This window comes from Chelonoidis abingdonii, chromosome 1, assembly GCF_003597395.2.
Source record: "Chelonoidis abingdonii isolate Lonesome George chromosome 1, CheloAbing_2.0, whole genome shotgun sequence".
Lineage (NCBI taxonomy): Eukaryota > Metazoa > Chordata > Testudines > Testudinidae > Chelonoidis > Chelonoidis abingdonii.
Window position 1 is genome coordinate 155,865,996 of NC_133769.1, and position 18,514 is coordinate 155,884,509.

The following is an 18,514-nucleotide window of genomic DNA, read 5'->3' on the forward strand; positions in this document are numbered from 1 at the left end:
CCTTTATTAACTCCCACTTACTATCGTGAAATAGATCCTAGGGCAGAATCAACTCTTATTTCACAGCAGGTTCCCTAGGTGGGTTATTCCCTTAGGAAAGCTTGGCTCAAGTGTAAAATCCAGTTGGTACCTAATTTCCAGCAAGGCAGATGGATATCACACAGTGAAAAAAGGATCCTGCAGGCTCCAATTAACTGTTTTAATCTAAACCCAGTGGCTCTCAAACCAAGTCTCAGTATGAGTACTGGATCTTCAGGTTTTTCAAACTGGTTCTCTAGGCTTCCAGTCTTTACCAGAAGGTTAGTTTATTAAATCCTTATGTTGAGCAGTATTTACTTATATGAGTGGTTCCACTGTGGTCATAAGACTACTCATAGAAGTAAAAGATGACAAAATCTAATTCTTAATTATGAGTAAGGCTACAATTTTTATCTTGGAGGTCACAGAAGTCATGGAATCTGTGACTTCCAGAGACCTCTGTGACTTCAGCCTGTGGTGACTGGAAGCTGCAAGGTCCCTCCACCACTCGTGGTGGCTGGGAGCTGCAGGGTACACCTGCCGCCAGACGTGGCGGGGGGCCCCCTGGAGCTCCAAGCCACCACAGGAGTACCCTACAACTCCCAGCCACCCAGGGACCTTGGGAACTCTAAGCCACCGGGGGTGGTGGGGGAACCCTGAAGTTCCTGGCTCCCACAGGTGGTGGGGACCCCGCAGCTCCCAGCCGCTGTGTGCGGTGGGGACCCCACAGCTCCCAGAGGCTGCAGGGGGACCCTGCATCTCCAAGACCCGAGCAGCAGGGGACCCTGGAGCTCTGAGCATGAATTTTTCTTTATTGCCATGACCTACCCATGGCTTCTACTAAAAATATGCGTGAAAAAATCTTTGCCTTAATTATGAGCCTTTAGGCTAGGTCTGTCTGTGGCACCTATGCTCACCTTCCCATTCCATTGTGCACAGTGACATACAATGGAATTTGCACTGCTCCATATATCAGACACTTAATCAGGAGAGATTAACTGATGAGCTCAACATTGACTAGAAAACATGACTTAATCTTATCTAGAGAGGTTCCTAACTCTTTGTAGATAATTCATTTTCCTGATGCTGAGTAGCCATGATGCCAACACAAAGCACTTAAAAATAAATAATCAGGCCCTGAAAAATTATGCAGCTGGTTTAAAAATGGCATTATTTTAAAAAGCAATAAATACTGAGTTGTTTTTGCTTGTCTTTTGGTTTCTGAGCCTTTAGCATACATTAAGGTCCACGCTTTCAAGATTTTCTCTACTACCCGGAGAGCTAGAAATATAGTTTATTGTTTAAATTTCTCAGGTTATCACTTGACTTCAAGAACTGGGAATTTAAGAAAAAACACCACATTTAGTGAAACTTACGATAAAATTGTGAAAGTTGGCAACATTAAGCTAGATTGCTTCTTCTTCTGCCCCCACAGCTCCTTTGTTCTAGCCACAGGTACAGAAACTTTACTGTTTTCTGCCTGTGTCCTAAGCAAAAGTATCCTTGGACAGAAGAGAAAAATACTATCTGTGGAAAATCCTTGTTAGACTCTACTCATGTCCTGCACCCCAGACACAGACTGAAGAGGAGAGAAAGAAATGCCAAGGTCATTTGATAAACCAAAACATCAGGCTCCTGTTACTGTATCCTGATGAATATTGCAAGGAAGGCCGCTGGAGAGAAGAGCTGTGGCACTCTGCTAAATAACACAGTACCCTGCATCCTACAGGAGCACAGAGAGTTCTATAAATGCAGGGGGGAAAAAAATGTAATCTTGACAAGAAAGACATGTAAAACAACAAAGCACTAAAACAAAGAACTAAGGGAAAGTGAAGGAACTGTGAAGAGATCTCCCATTTAAAATAGAAAAGGTGAAATGGAAATAAAGAAGGTTTTAGTATAATGAAAAAAGAGAATTTGAAATGTACTCACAGAGGTCTAACCAGTATTGTTTAGAAAACTGCTATCAAAGGCAGTAGCAAGGAAACATTTATTTTCTAAAATTGATGGAAAAGTGATGGTCAGATGGCTCCTCCCACAAATACTGTGTCTCCTCTGTGGCTCTCTTTGTGCTTTTTCAGACCCACAGCCCTGAACACAACACAGCTTCTGGGAGAGGCCAGGCTGATCCATGCTTTTTTGATTGTCTTCTGAATGAGGCCTTCCAGAGACATACACCATCTTCCCTGTGTCCCAATATCTTGTTTTTTTCAGTATCTAGCCCTACCCCCATATACTCTGTGCATTGTTTCATCTTGGAGAAGGGACCCATAGTTAACGGAGAGAGATTGATGAACACCATTCATACAAGAAATTATATTAGAGGGAGCTGTGGATAGGGTTACCAGGTGTCTGGTTTTCAACTGGAACACCTGATTGAAAAGGGATCCTGGCAGCTCCAGTCAGCACTGCTGACCCGGCCATTGACTGTCTGGTTGGTGGTGCCGCGCAGCGGGCCTCACAGGCTTCCTGATAGCCTCCGCTCCACGTGGCTCCTGGAAAGCAGCAAGCATATCCCCCCTCTGGCTCCTAGGTGCAGGGGAAGCCAGGGAGCTCTGCATGCTGCTCTTGCCCCAAGTGCTGCCTCCTGGATACCATGGCCAATGGGAGTTGCGGGGACGGCACCTGCAGACAGGGCAGCGCAGAGAGCTGCTTGGCCATGGCTTTGCGTAGGAGCTGGATAGGGGACATGCTGCTGCTTCTGGGAGCTGCTTGAGGTAAGCGCACCCCGGAGCCTTCACCACTGACCTCCTCCTGGGTCCTAACCCCCCGCCTCAGTCTCAGCCCTGATCCCCCTCCCCCTCTCCGAACCCCTTGATCCCAGCCCAGAGCACCCTCTTGTACCCCAAACCCCTCATCCCCAGCCCCATCCCAGAGCTCGCACCCCCAGATGGAGCCCACACTTCCCCCTGTGCCCCTGCCCAGGCCCTGATCCCCCTCCCGCCCTCCAAACCCCTCAGACCCAGCGCAACCCCAGAGTCTGCACCCCCAGCCAGAGTCCTCACCCCCACACACAACCCAACCCCCTGCCCGAGTCCAGAGCCCTCTCCTGCACTCTGAACCCCTCAGCCCCAGCCCAGAGCCCCCTCCTGCATCCCAAATCCCTTATCCCCGGCCCCACCCCAGAATTCGCATCCCCAGCCCAGAGCCTGTACCTCCTTCCAAACCCCAAACCCCTGCCTCATCCCAGAACCCCCTCCCATACTCCAAACCCCTCATCCCTGGCTCCACCCCAGAGGCCACACCTGCAACCGGAGCCCTCATCCCCTCCCACACCACAGCCCCCTGAGCCAGCCCGGTGAAAATGAGCTAGTGAGTGAGGGTGGGGAGAGTGAGCGACAGAGGGAGCGAGGATGAGTAAGTGGAGCCTCGGAGAAGGGGTGGGGCATGAGCAGGGGCCTTGGAGGAGGGGCAAGGCAAGAGTATTCAGTTTTGTGTGAGCAGAAAGTTGACAACCCTACATCCACACTAAAAACAGTTGTTTCTTTAACTATTTAGAAGCACTGGTTATAAGTAGCACTGTTCAAATTCTGTCTGCACAGCAATTTATAAGTCATCACTGCTGGTCAGCAGTGCCCGTGCTCACCACGTTGCCATCAGAGATGATGTGATGTGATGGCATTCTAGGGCCTTCAGGGCAGCTCTCCTGTAGTGCCTTATCTAGTGCTGCTAATAATTCAGGGATTGTGGATGTTTTTCAAGAGAGCTTTGCTAAACCACCCAAGATTTCCATAAGAAATCCCATAATCCTCTGCCCATTCAGGAAACTGACTGTTTTCCATTCTGGAGATCTTCATGGTAGTCCAGCCTGCTGTGCTCTCTGGCTTTAGGAATTAGTGACCATAATATAATTACATTTAACATCCGTGTGGTGGGGAAAACATCACAGCAGCCCAACAGTGTGTAGCATTTAATTTCAGAAAGGGAGACTACACAAAAATGAGGAAGTTAGTTAAACAGAAATTAATAGATACAGTGCCAAAAGTGAAATCTCTGCAAGCTGCATGGAAACTTTTTAAGGACATCATAATAGATGCTCACCTTAAATGTATACCCCAAATTAAAAAACATAGTAAGAGAACCAAAAAAGTACCACCGTGGTTAAACAACAAAGTAAAAGAAGCAGTGAGAGACAAAAAGGCATCCTTTGAAAACTGGAAGTTAAATCTCAGTGAGAAAAATAGAAAGGAGCATAAACTCTAGCAAATGAAGTGTAAAAAATATAATTAGGAAGGCTTAAAAAAGAATTTGAAGAACAGTTAATGAAAGGCTCAAAAAGTAATAGCAATTTTTTTTTAAAATACATCAGAAGCAGGAAGCCTGCTGAACAACCAGTGGGGCCACTGGACAATCGAGATGCTAAAGGAGCACTCAAGGACAATAAGGCCATTGCAGAGAAACTAAATGAATTCTTTGCATTGGTCTTCATGGCTGAGGATGTGAGGGAGATTCCCAAACCTGAGCCATTCTATTTAGGTGACAAATCTGAGGAACTGTCACAGATTGCGGTGTCATTAGAGGAGGTTTTGGAACAAATTGATAAACTAAACAGTAATAAGTCACCAGGACCAGACGGTATTCACCCAAGAGTTCTGAAGGAACTCAAATGTGAAATTGCAGAACTACTAACTGTAGTTTGTAGCCTATCATTTAAATCAGCTTCTGTATCCAATGACTGGAATATAGCTAATGTGACACCAATTTTTAAAAGGGGCTTCAGAAGTGATCCCAACAATTACAGGCTGGTAAGCCTGACTTCAGTACCAGGCAAACCGGTTGAAACTATAGTAAAGAACAAATTTGTCAGACACATAGATTAACATAATTTGTTGGGGAAATCATGCCTCACCAATCTACCAGAATGCTTTGAGGGGGTCAACAAGCATTTGGGCAAGGGGGATCCAGTGGATATAGTGTATTTAGATTTTCAGAAAGCCTTTGACAAGGTCCCTCATGAAAGGCTTTTAAGCAAAGTAAGCTGTCATGGGATAAAAGGGAAGGTCCTTTCATGGATTGGTATCTAATTAAAAGATAGAAAATAAGTGGTAGGAGTAAATAGACAGCTTTCAGAATTGAGAGAGATAAACAGTGGCATCCCTCAGGGGTCTGTACTGGGACCAGTCCTATTCAACATATTCATAAATGATCTGGAAAAAGGTGTAAACAGTGAGCTGGCAAAATTTGCAGATGATAAAAAAGTACACAAGATAGTTAAGTCCCAAGAAGACTGTGAAGAGCTACAAAAGAATCTCTCAGAACTGGGTAACTGGGCAACAAAATAGCAGATGAAATTCAATGTTGATAAATACAAAGTAATGCACATTGGAAAACATCCCAACTCTACTTATAAAGTGATGAGGTGTAAATTAGCTGTTACCACTAAAGAAAGAGATCTTAGAGTCATTGTGGATAGTTCTCTGAAAACATCCACTCAGTGTGCAGTGGTAGTAAAAAAAGTGAACAGAATGTTGGGAATCATTAAGAAAGGGATAGATAATATGACACAAAATATTATATTACCTCTATATAAATCCATGGTACTCCCATATCTTGAATATTGTGTGCAGATGTGGTCGCTCCATCTTAAAAAAGATATATTGAACTTGGAAAAGGTTCAGAAAAGAGCAACAAAAATTATTAGGGGTATAGAACAACTTCCGTATGAGGGAAGATTAATAAGACTGGGATTTTTCAGCTTGGAAAAGAGGCAACTAAGGGGGGATATGGCCGTTCTTATGTTCTGCTTTGGCAGCCTGGATATGAACAGGGAAGAAATTTTCACAAAATCCCAGAGCACTTTAAGGTAGGTACTGAAAGGGATGTAGCAGCATATCAAGGCATTGATCGTCATACCTAGCTAAAGTTACCTGCAACAAGGAGGGAAAACTCTGAGTGAGGCCCAGCTGACTAGTGAAATATGACAGTAAATATGTTAGAGAGACAAGCTGGATGAGGTAGTATCTTTTATTGGACCAACTTCTGTTGGTGAGAGAGACCACCTTGTTCTGTTAGTGAGAGAGACCACCTTACCCACTTTGTTTCTCTAATATCCTGGGATCGTCATGGCTACAACACTGCATACAACAGTGAATATGTTGTCTGTTTCTTGTAAAGATAGCTGTGTTGGGAACTTCCAACAACTTTACTTGTTAACTTACTTTAAAGGTGAGGTACAATGCATTTTGTCAGCAGCAGTTCTGAGCTCCCAGAAGGTTTTTGCTGCAGATGCCTTTGCTAAGAATTAGGAATAATTTGTGGGGAAACGTCAAAGGTGTCCTGCAGAGATAGATTAAAAACAAAAAGACAAACCAAAAAAAACCAAAAAAAACCAGGAGTCTTTTCTTGGTTCACTTGATTTGTTGCTAATGCAGATCCATTTTGGCTTGTTTCAGTTCTAATCAACCCAATTATTAGATTGTAATACAGTTAAGTGGTTGAATTTTCTTTTTGGAGTAAGACAAGCTCAAGCCTGCCCCCTGCTGACATTTTTATTATTTGCATACTGGGAAGGCAAATATGGGGACTAAGCACTCTAGGTGCTCTTATTCTCCGGAGACCTCCTCAGAACCTAGTTGCTGACCAGTGAGCACAATGGGGGAGGAAAACTCTTCCTGAAAACAAAAAAGGACCTGCTGTTCCCAAAGCCAGTCCCAGATGATGGAAAACCCTATTTCCACAGTGTAAGGATCTGTGTACTGTTGCTTTGAAACAGCAGGAAGCCAGGTAGGAATGGGATGGGGAAGGTAGGCAGATGCTCTGCATTGAAGAGGAGACAGGGCAATGTTAGGGATAATACTGTTTTCCTTATTATAAAAAAAATCCCATTTTAGTGCTAGAAGAAAACAACTTTCAGGGATTCATTGGTATTGACACAAGAGCTCTCCTGCTTCTTGGACCCACATGGAACTATTGGCTATTGGCAGCTCCAAGGGTGGAAAAAGCCTTCCTCCTTCTGCTGTGTAGAGTGTTGGCACGGACACCACATGATCCCCCATACAGATCAGACTGACTCAGTTCTGGAATCTGACTCCCTTTTCCTGTAGTCTCAAACCTTGCAAAGTCTTCTTCTCAGAGCCCTGTCCCTGCCCACGCACCCCATTCCTAGCCTGTTCCAATTTATTGCATCCCTCTATGTAAGTGGTTCTCAAGCAGGGGTATGCGTACCGCTGGGGGTACGCAGAGGTCTTCCAGCGGGTACATTAACTCATCTAGATATTTGCCTAGGTTTACAACAGGCTACATAAAAAGCACTAGCAAAGTCAGTACAAACTAAAATTTCGTACAGACACAATGAGAAAGGAAGCAATTTTTCAGTAACAGCTGTCTGTGACACTTTGTATTTTGATGTCTGATGTAAGCAAGTAGTTTTAAATGAAGTGAAACTTGGGGTATGAAAGACAAATCAAACTCCTGAAAGGGGAATAATAGTCTGGAAAGACTGAGAATCACTGTTCTGTTATGTCACACAGTCACATGTTTCCATGCAAGTTTGTGTATATCATGGTGTGTATGTATATGCAGGTCTCAGAGGTGGCACGTGTGTCTGTGTTCAGGGATGGTGCGGCCACACAGCTCAGCTGTGGTGCATGTCTACATGTGTTTGTACATACAGTGAGACCACCCACAATTCGGCTGCGGGGGCGGCGGGGGGCATTTTGGTGTTTGTGCACATGGTGGGTACACATCCCAGTGCACACGCGTGTGCGTGAGCAACAACCAGAGGAGGAAACGGTGGAAACTGCCCTATTGGTGGGTGAGGTACCAAGAGGGCAGTTTCCATTTTAGAACCAAGGACGTGCGGCTGTCGGCGCTGAACGAAGCACTGGGAGGCCTGGCCGGCAGCCGCCATGTTGGTGGTGGCAATGGTGGGGAGAAGAGGGCAGCGCGCAAGACGCCATGTTGGTGGTGGCAATGGTGGGGAAGCTCAGACCGGAAGCCGCCAGGCCGGTGGCTGTGGGGGGAGGGGCAGACCGGAAGCCAGGCCACTGGCCGGGCGCTGGCAGCGGGGAGCGAGGCCGGATGGTGCCGGTGCTGCCTGGTCTGTTCGTGGGCGGCGCGGCGGCGGCCGGGGCCCTGCAGGCGGCGGGGGTGGTGGCGCTGCTCTCGGTGGACGCGGAGGAGCCGCCCCCGGTGACGGGGATCCGGACCCTGCATATCCCGGCGCGGGACGAGCCCGGCACAGACCTGCTGAGCCACCTCGACTCCTGCGCCGCTTTCCTTAGCGCGGCCCGGGCGGGGGGCGGCGCCGCCATGGTGCGATGGTGAGCCGGGCCCCTGGGCTGTGCGGCCGCAGGATGAGCTCTTGTTGCCGGGCTGGTCGGAGCGCCCTAGTCCTGTGTCTGGGGAGACGTGCGGAGGTGCTGGCACTAGCGGGGGTGGGGGGCTGCACCCTCTGGCTGGAAGTGGGTCTCATCATATACAGGGTTTACAGTTTGCTTCAATGGCTCTCAGCACCCGCACTGTGCAGATTGTGCCAGCGCCCCCCCCCCTCCCCAACTGAGAGGTGATCGGACCATTCCGCACTCTCTCTCCTCCCTCCCCCGCCCCCAGTGACCTCGGTCTCGGGAACAGGCAATCCGGTTGTCAGAAGCGGAGCAAAAAGATTAATTTCCCCAGAAACAGATCAGTAAAAATGGAAGTGAGGCTTGAAGTGAATTGATTCCCCTAGTGAATTTTTCCCCAGTTTTGTTCTTGATCTTATTCTAAAGAGTTCTTTGTCTTCCAGCCATGCTGGAGTCAGTCGAAGTGTTGCTTTAGTGACGGCGTATTTAATGAAAACCAACAATCTCACCTTCGAAGAGGCTTATGCTACTATCAAAGCTATCAAATCAGATGCCAAGTGAGTTCTTTGCCCTATTAAGTGCCATTTCCGTCCCTGTGCGAACTAATATGTACGTTCGCAATAGCCTAGGAAATGTGCCTCTGATTTTCACTATTGTTCCAGAATGAACGAAGGTTTTGAGTCGCAGCTGAAACTCTATGAAGCAATGGGCTGTAAAGTTGACGTGAGCAGTGCCGTTTACAAACAGTATCGCTTGCAAAAAGTTACAGAGAAATATCCTGGTGAGTGAAGATAATGTCTGAGGTGCTATGTGGTCAGGGGAGCTAGAGCCAGAGCCATAGTAGCTAAGAGTTATTGAACTTGCAGAAGGATGGTATAATATATTTATTCTAGGGTAGATACCTGTTCCAGGACTGAAATATTAGCACTATCTGAATCAGCCTCTCAGTTACACGCTGCTGGCTCTAATTTAGCTTGGTTTGGCAAAACTAGTGATTTATACTAGTGCGACTGAGAGCAGATAGTGCTCAAATATGGTGATTTGTGCATGTAAAAACCTCAATAGTCTGAAAACTTTGCATGTTGTGTGTATAAAGTTTTGTGCACTGAGAGCCATTTGTACATCAGGACAAGATCAAGACATGTTATCTGTAGATACAAAGCTTCTTGTAATTAGCACAGTGGAACTCCCCTTTTGAGGCACTAAGTGGTGAGGCTCATCTCTTAGGAACTTCCTAAGGAAGATGAAGGTAAGAAGTGTGAAGACTGGGGCAAAGGCATAGTGCTTTAATTATAAATAGGTCGTTAAGTTTGAGTCCAGTTCACAGATTTGTATCACTCACTCTCTGCAGAGCTGCAAGACTTACCACAAGAAGTTTTTGCAGTTGACCCAACCAGCATTTGTCAAACTCTGAACAGTGAGGTTCTCTACAGGTGTAGAAAATGCAGGTATGGAACCTTTCATTTCTCACAAAATGTTACTTTGAAATAAACTGTTGGAAGGAAAATAGCCTGTGTAGCTTATTGGGTTTGTCTCTTTCGGAACAGGAATAAATCTTTGAAAAACTTTGAATCAAAAATACGCATGATACTTTCCTTTGCCTAAGCTTTGTTATGTGATCATGAAGAATGAAATGTTTCTCAGGCTCTGAAGTCCCTTAGAATCTCTGGGGCTAAGTGTACGTCTTCTGTAAGTAGGTGCAACTCCACTTAAGTTGCTTCTGCTTGCAAAAAAACTAAAACAGAGTTTACTAAGTTGAAACTGTTCAAAATCTGATCCCCTTCTTCCCCTCCTGAAGAAGCCTCTTAACTCCATAGGTCAGTTGTCTGGTCTTGTTTCGGCCTCTCTTTCTTAATAATTGGAAATAAGAGAGATTCCTATTTTCTAGCTGTACAGTTCCCAGACACATGTACCTAGATGATCTCATGTTTCATTAGCTAGGAGTTTGCTGAAAGTACACCTCAACCCTGATATAACACGGGTTCACATACAAGGCGGTAAAGCTCTGACACGCTGCTCAGAGCAGCGTGTTAAGGGTGCCGGGCTGGGGCTGAGGAGTTGGATAAGGGGCAGAGGGCCTTCGGGGGGGGGCAAGGGGTTCCCCCTGCAGGGTATAGGAGGCAGGAACTGTGGGAGGGGGGCAATTTTGGGGACCCCGCAGGCCCAGAGTGGCATGGGGGATTAGTGTGGAGCTGGGAGCAGCCCACTCCGCTTCCTTTGCCCCAGCCCAGCTGCATCGCTTGGAGAAGAGAGCCTGGGGGAAGGGACATCCCCTGCCCCCCGCCCTCACTGGCAGCAGCGGAAGCAAAGCAGCTCTGCCCCAACCAGCTCCACTCTGCCACCTTCCAGCCGCAGCACTCTGCTTCCTGCCGCAGGTGAGTGCGGGACATTCCCCATCCCCTACCCTCCCAGCAACACAGCAGGGGCTGGGGCTGGGGCAAGAGCAAGGAAAGTGGAGTGGGCTGGGGCTGCATCGCTCCGCTTCCCGACGTCGGTGAGTGCGGAGGGTGTCCTTTCACCAACCTCCCAGCAGTCACCTGCAGCGGGAAGTGGAGCGCCGCGGCTGGGAGGTGGCAGAATGGAGAGGGCTGGGGCCGCTTCGCTCTGCTTCCCGCCGTCGGTGAGTTTGGAGGGCGTCCTTTCCCCAACTTCTCTGCACTCATTGGCAGTGGGAAGCGGAGCAGCCCGCTCCATGCCGCCAGCTCCTAGCTGCTGCTTTCCACTTCCTGCCACAGGTTAGCGCAGGACTTTTCCCCAATCTCCCCTCCCCCCAAGTAACATGGCTGGGGCTGGGGCAAGGAAAGCGGAGCGGGCTGGGGCTGTCACTCTGCTTTCTGCTGCAGGTGAGTGTGGGGGGTGTCCTTTCCCTAACCTCCCAGCACTCACCAGGGGTGGGAAGCGGAGTGCTGCAGCTGGGAGGTGGCGGAGTGGAGCAGGCTGGGGCCACGTTACTTCACTTCCTGCCACTGCCAGTGAGCGCCTGTCAGGGGGTGGGGGGTGTGGATAGGGGTTGGAGCAATCAGGGGACAGGGAGCAGGGGGGTTGGGTAGGGGGTGGGATCCTGGGGATGATTAGGGACAGGGGTCTCTGGAGGGCACGGTCAGGGAACAAGGAACGGGGGGGCAAAGCAAGTTCAATATAACACTGTCTCACCTATAACACGGTGAGATTTTTTGTCTCCCAAGGACCATGTTATATCGGGGTAGAGGTGTAACTACATAAGAAACAAAGTGTAACTGTGGGAAAGAGGCCCAGGGCTGCAGGCATGATGGGATTTGCTGAGGTTGGGAGGGGGCCTAAAAAGGGACAGCCTTCATTCACCTCATCAAATGAAAAAAGAAAACGTACACTGTATAACCCCATCCATTTGCTGCTGCTACTGTTGCCCTGTACATCACTGTTGTCCAGTCAGTTATTTCAGCCTTTTTCTTTCTCTCTTTTGTTCTGGAGAATAGACGTTCCCTATTCCGTAGTTCTAGCATTTTATCCCATGCTGAAGGAAGTGGACCAGCAGCCTTTGCTCACAAGAGGATTACAAATCCTGCTCAGCTTCGTAATGACAGTCGAGTTAAATGTACCTCTTATTTCATTGAGCCTGTACAGTGGATGGAGCCAGTATTGTTAGGAGTGATGGAAGGACAGGTGAGGGGAGCAAGCACTTCATATTGTTTATCTATGAAACTCCCTTAAGAGACATTCTCACTTTTTTTTTTTTTTAATGATTCTGTGCATCTGACCAAACTCCTTAAAACTCCTGGTTTTACTGCTTGTGCAACATTGCTGTTAAGCTACAGTCCATTCAGTCTCCACCACCCCTGAAGCTTATTAATAAGCTGTAAATGATACCCAGAATGGGATTCTGCTTCAGGTATCCTCCATGACAATAGATTATTAAGCCCTGGGACACCTTTTAATAGCTCTCCTGAGTAATATTGTGATTATGCAGCAGGTGTTTTTAGAGAAATCTTACAGAATTTCACTTACCCTGTTAGAGATTGTGTGTTGTGTTGCTGAACAAGCATATCTAGTTTTTTTTCCATTATCACCAAAATTAAGGACAGGTAAATAGATTTGATGCCTGGACTGGTGGGTCTTCATAACAATACTGTAAAGCTGAGTTAAACTGTATGTTTGCTACTTTCTCAGCTCCACTTTTGCCAGAAGACTCCTCCAGCTCTCTTCTGCCCTCCCAAAAATCCCAACTTCACCCTGTGTGCAGTTCTGCTGCCTCTTTCTTCTCGCATTCCAGAAAAACATGATCACTTTACTTTACATTTGTTGAAAATGGCTTCCAGAGAAACTTGAAAACAAGTGCTGTTTTCATTGCTCTAACAGTGCCATATGGTGCGGCACACTGGCCTGCTCGTGAAGGTACCTTGGGTCACAGGTGTCGTTGAACTGTTCCTCTGCAATAGTCAGTTCAGAGCCCATATGAAAGAGAAGACAGGTGCTTGGAGATGATAGAGCAATGGGTTACCCCATGGCTCTGTGCTTTCTCCAACCCTGTTCAACCTTTACATCAGTGACCTGCCAACAGTGGAGTCACGAAAGTTCATTTATGCAGATGACATCTGTGGCGGTACCCAGGCCCGGACATTTCATGAGCTTGATGCCAGCTTAAACCGGGACAAGATAAAGTTAGCTGACTACTGTAAGACTTGATGCCTCCAGCCAAGCGTCATAAAAACAGTCTCCAGTTTATTCCATCTTCATCATGCCAGCGCAACACAAGAACTGAATGGTCAGAAGGCGAAGCATGAAGTAGAACTGATCTATCTAGGTGTGACCTTAGACCGCACACTGAGTTACCATGCCCACCTGAAGAAAACAGCAGCTAAAGTTAAGATGCGCAACACTCTTAGCAAACTGGCAGGTTTGTCATGGGGTGCTCGTGCTCCAACTTTGCGGATGACAGCTCTTGCCACCCTGTATTCGGTGGCAGAATACTGCGCACCAGTTTGGAGTCGATCGTTACACACCAAACTGGCAGATACGCAGTTGCATGCTGCCATAGTATCATCTCTCGCACCCTGTGTCCGACTCCACTAGACTAGATGATCACAATAGTCTCTTCGAGCCTTGAAATCTATGAAATTGTTGATGTGGCCCCAGGCTCTGTAGCTGCTTCCTAGGAGTTCTAGTCCTGAAGTCTGAGAAGTGAATTGTTTGAAAGAGCCTTATATATGGTTGCTTGTGTTTTATTGCAGCTTTTGTGCCCCAAATGCACTTCAAAGTTGGGCTCCTTCAGTTGGCGTGGTGAACAGTGTTCGTGTGGCCGCTGGGTGACTCCTGCCTTCCAGATTCACAAGAGTCGGGTGGATGAAATGAAAGCGCTGCCAGTTTGTGGATTCCAAACTGCCAAAACGTGAATGCTGGTGCTTGCCGTCTTTAGTGACTTCCCTGAGGTTCTCTGAGAACTGTTGTCTGTTACAGTGTATCGCTGTGGTCAGCAGTCACCTCTTTCTGTTAGCGTGAGGGTAGTTTGGCACTGCTGGAACATACAGTTGTAGCACAAGCTTCTAGTGTTTATGAACACATGTATCTGTGCAAGAGAGTTGTTAAAGATGGGTTGGATGACTCTCCTTGGGGCTTCTTTTATTTCATAGATTTAGGGAGCCATATGAATTAATGGAAAAAATCCAGTGACATCTTTTTAAAAAAACATTGGTGAAATATTGCTGATCGTAGAACCTGCAAGTGTGAAGTGCTAATAAACTCCATCTAGTCATGCCTATGGTCTTGCAAAATATTTGGTAAAGTGTTGGAACATATTTGACATTGGTATATACAGAGCAAGAAAGGCAAATTTTGAAACCAGAGTGGTGGTGTGAAGGCTCTTTAGTTTAGAAGGGCGATTGCATGTGGCTTTTCCTTGAGGGCTATCATTTCATAGTCGCCTTTCTGTAAGACCAGTTCCAAAGGTCCTATGCGAAGGCAGATGTTTATGAAGTGTTCTGAAAAGGGAATGCTTTCTGTATGATATGAGCTTATGGCCAGAACACAGCATTGGGGATGAGGAGTTCTATTCCACTGTCTTTTGTAAACTGTGTATGCAACTGTGGCAAGCTACTTCTCCTCTGCCCCAATCTCTCCAGTTTCCTCAGCTGGAAAAGGATGGTGATGATTTTTTGTAAATCACTTGAGATCTTTGGATAGAAGGTACTGTATATGTTCTGTTTAGTCGTGGTGATGGTCTCTTCTGAGGTTGGGTCTTCAACTTTTGTTTAATTTAGATCAAAAAACTGTTTCAAGTGAAGTTAGTAAATGGAAGTTGAGACAATTTTCTATGAATGCCACTTTGCAACAGGAAACTAAATAAGTCACTGAACAATTTTTCACAGACCTCATAGGTAGCAGGGGGAGAGCAGTACCGGGTTTACAATGGTTCTGGTGGTGCTAGGCCCACACTCGGAAGGGCCTCACAGAGGGTTGCCACAGCCCAGCAATGTGAAGAGACAGCAACTTCCCAGTGCCAGCTGAAATGCTCAGCATCCTGAGGAGCACAGTGTGCATGTGCAAAGGGGACTGAGTGTTGCAAGGTGCGCTGGGAGTTGTAGTTTGCACACTGCTGTGTTCCGCTGTGGCCCTGGGACCTGCGCTGCCAGCTGCACTACTAGTCCCAGAATGCCCTGCGCCATGCTACCAGCCGCCCCAGTTGAAGTGGTTGGAGTGGACCAAAAAGAAACGCCAAGCAAGGAAATGGTCTGGTGCAGGGACTGGGTTCCTGGGGCTAATCCCGCTTCATTCCCCTCCCTCTTAGAGCTTCTGGCTCCCCCCACCCCTGAGTCTCACTCTCCTGGGGTGGTGAGGAGCTGGGGGCAGCCCCCCAGTGAACATGATGCCCTGGGGCTCCTGGGCACTGTCTCAGCCCTGCACATCAGGGTGGGGGGTGGTTGTCCGTGGTACCTGGGAGCAGGCGGCGGAGTGACAGCGGGGCTTGTCAGTGCTGGCTGCCATGCCCCCTGCCAGTGGGAATGCCCAGAAACTGCCCCCCTGCACTCTGGGGAGGGGAGGGGGTGCAACCCGGTTTTTGGGGAAGGGGCAGTTGTGGGGCAAGGTGGGGTGCGATGGGGGAGCTGGCGGTGACTCTGGGGGGTGGGTAGGAGAAGCAGGGTGTTAAGGTGGGGTTGGTGCGACGGGGTGGAGGGAGGGGAGAGTCTGGGTTGAAGGTGGGGGTTGGCTCAGTGTGTGTGGGGTGGTAGTAGAAGAGGGAGGTAACAGCCCTGGGGTGAAAATGTGTGTGGTGGTGGGCAGTAGCAGGGAGATTGAAGAGAGCCTTTGTTAGCAGGTTAGTTGTGTGGGATGGGGACAGTAGGAGGGATGGGGGAGAGCCCAGGTGTGAAGATTGGGGTAAGAGCTGGAGACTGGATTGTGGTAGCCTTTGTGGTAAAGTGTGTGTTTTCTCTGTGGTTCTTTCTCGCTGCAAAAGATGGGCACCAGCAATTTTCCTCCCCACACTCCTCCCCAAAGTTTTGTAAACATTATTGTACCAAAGTAGAAAATGCAGCTTTCAAAAAATGTATTCACAAAACACAGCTTTGGGGTTGAGGAGGTGGTGGTGGGGAGATGCAAGTGCGACATCACTGGCTGTTACATCCAGGCTTAATATGACTCGTGTGCTAATTAAGCACTTGTGTTCAGGGCCCCAAGCAGGCCCTGAGTGTTTAAAGAAAAAAGACAAAACTAACAAACAACCTCCTCGCACACAAACCAAATTCAGTGGTATTCTGGGTACATTGCTGTTAGCCCAGTTTGTTCTCTATAGGCTGAGTGGAGGTCTCAGTGTAGCTTCAAATATCTTATTTTGTTTTTGAATAAATGTTTTCATCCCTATCCTGGCAATACTACATTTACAATGGCATCAATGGTGCTGTCAGGCCGGGCCCACACTTGGAAGGGGCCCATCACAACCACATGGGCCCACAAATATGTTTAGTGCGGGGCCCACAAAAAGTTAATCCGGCCCTGAGGGAGAGTCTGTTGTCTTCCTTCCTGTAATGCTTCAGTCTCCGAGAGAGGCGGGATAATCTAACAGAGCTTTACCATCTGTAATTTCCAATTCTGACGTCTGCGCTGTACTGAGAATAAAGTTTACTGTGGGCTACTACTAAAGGAGATGAGTCCTTGTAACACATGACTCTGCTGAAAGACAACTTCTCTTGCTTTTTTGAGGTTGGAGGGCCAGATTCACAAAGGAACGTAATGCCTAACTTTTAGGCACCTAGAAAGTCCCTGGAACAACGTTGGGATCCACAAAGCCAGAGTTAGGTGCCTAGGCAATGAATGGAGAGAGATGGATTTCTGCAAATATCATGCTGGCTTTTGTGGATTCTAGGTGGGGAGCTACCTAAACTGGTCAACAGGGGATGCTGAGGAGAGGGGTGTGTCCTAAGACCTGCCCCACTCCTCTCATTGAATTAGTTACCCATCTCTGCTTGTGATCTATAGCTGGGACCCCTTCTGGTGTCAGGTGGACTAGGCACCTAAGCTGTTCCTTGTAGGTGGTGGTGATATATCTCTGGAGGGTATGAAATTAAAGAATATGGGTTAGCTTACATTTGATTGAGGGGTGTGTATGTGTGTATAGATATATATACACACACTTATATACATATATGTATATAGATAGGCCCTGCTACCAAGTAGAAGGAAAGGCCTTGAAAATAAATGAGTTACGGTCAGAAGGAATAAAGTAGGGAGGAAGTCTGCTTCAAAGAATGAGATAATGGAATATTTCTAAAAAGAAGACCTATAATCGATGAGCGTGATTGCAGATGGTTTTAAATAAGACAAAAAGAATGTTTTAAAATGAGCCAACATGGCCCTTCCCAACCCACATGCCAGTGTTAAAGCCTATATGAACCCAGGTGCAAAGGAAAAACTGTTAGTCAGCAAAAAAGTGGGGAGGAATGAGGGAGGAAAGGCCTTAGAAAGAAAGGAGGTTGTAAATCTTATCTGAATTAAGACTAGAAGTTGGTCTGAAATTGGTTTTAACTGAAGTCAGTAATTGGCACTGACAGCACTTGTTTGTTAAAGGGTATAAAAAGTAATGGTTAAAGAGTGCTTTGCCAATACCTGCCTGGCCATGTCGAAGCTGACCAATATGGGTCTAAGCACTCCTGGGTTTGGCGTGTTTGTGAGTATCTTGATCAAATGCTTATAAATGTTTTGTTAGTGTTTGGATGTATTAAATTGCTGCTATTTAGGCATGTTCAGAAAAATTGTATAAAATACTATTAGGCCTTTAGACTTAAAAGACTTTATGATTACATTAGCGTCTTAGTTGTACCCTGCATAATCATTCCAATACTCCCTTAACTTTTTGCTAGTGGTTAATGCACTCATCTGGGAGACCCAGATTCACTTCCCCCATCTGCCTGATGGGGGGAAAAAGGTGGGAGACCCCTGTTCAAATCCTCGGGGGGGGGGGGGAAGGTGCTGTGGGATAACTACTGGCCTATGGGATATTCTGTTGTGGGTCTCCTTTAGTCTTTCCCCTTGAAACGGTTCCACTGTAGAACATCAAGCCAGAAGAGCGTGAGAATTGCTCTACACGAGTGCTCCTCAAACTTTTTCAGTTGTGCTCCTCCTTACCCAGTTGCACTCCCCTGGGAGCCAGGGTGAGGGGTGGGTGGGGCAGGGTGGGAACTGTGCTCTTGGGGTGGAAGGGTAGGATGGAGAAGCTGCACTCTGGGGGTGGGGGGATGAATGGGGGAGATGGGAGGAGCAATTGCACTTGGAGCAGGAGGGGGGAGCTGCTGCTACCTCTCTTGCTGGAGCCATTCCTGAGTGCTCCCCTAGCTGCCAGCAGCAGCTGCTGCTCTTCCCACCTACTGGTGGCAGAGGCCAGTTACTGCAGATAACTGGCCTTTTAGTGTCTGGGACTGGGGCAGAACTGAGGGCAGAGTTGGGCTGGGAGGTGCTCCCTCCCTGCCCTCTGAGGGGGCAGGCCTAGGCCTGCTGTGCCCCCTGATGGGACATGCCCCACGATTAGGGGATCACAGATCTACAGCTTACTGGTTAGGGCACCCCTATGGCAGACCCAGGCTCCCTTCCCCCTGCTCCAATGACTGCTTAAAGGTCTGTCATTCTTTGTAAGTTTCTCTTTCAGTAGCTATTTGCACAAGGCTGTCAGATATAAATTGCCATCTTTCAATATCCACCATCACCCACAGTTCAATGGGAGGGAGCCCATATTTGCCCTCACTTTTAAG

The 18,514-nt window shown here is 47.5% G+C and overlaps 1 protein-coding gene across 1 annotated transcript; it reads left to right on the forward strand.

Annotated features, from left to right (window-relative positions):
* Positions 1-7,865: 7,865 nt before the first annotated feature.
* On the forward strand, positions 7,866-14,028 carry DUSP12 (dual specificity phosphatase 12). The gene is given in 7 exon segments (XM_032773618.2): positions 7,866-7,901; positions 7,903-8,279; positions 8,744-8,857; positions 8,963-9,081; positions 9,652-9,748; positions 11,756-11,942; positions 13,508-14,028. Coding segments are annotated over 7 exon segments (1,092 nt in total). The 3' UTR covers positions 13,670-14,028.
* The last annotated feature ends 4,486 nt before the right edge of the window (positions 14,029-18,514 follow it).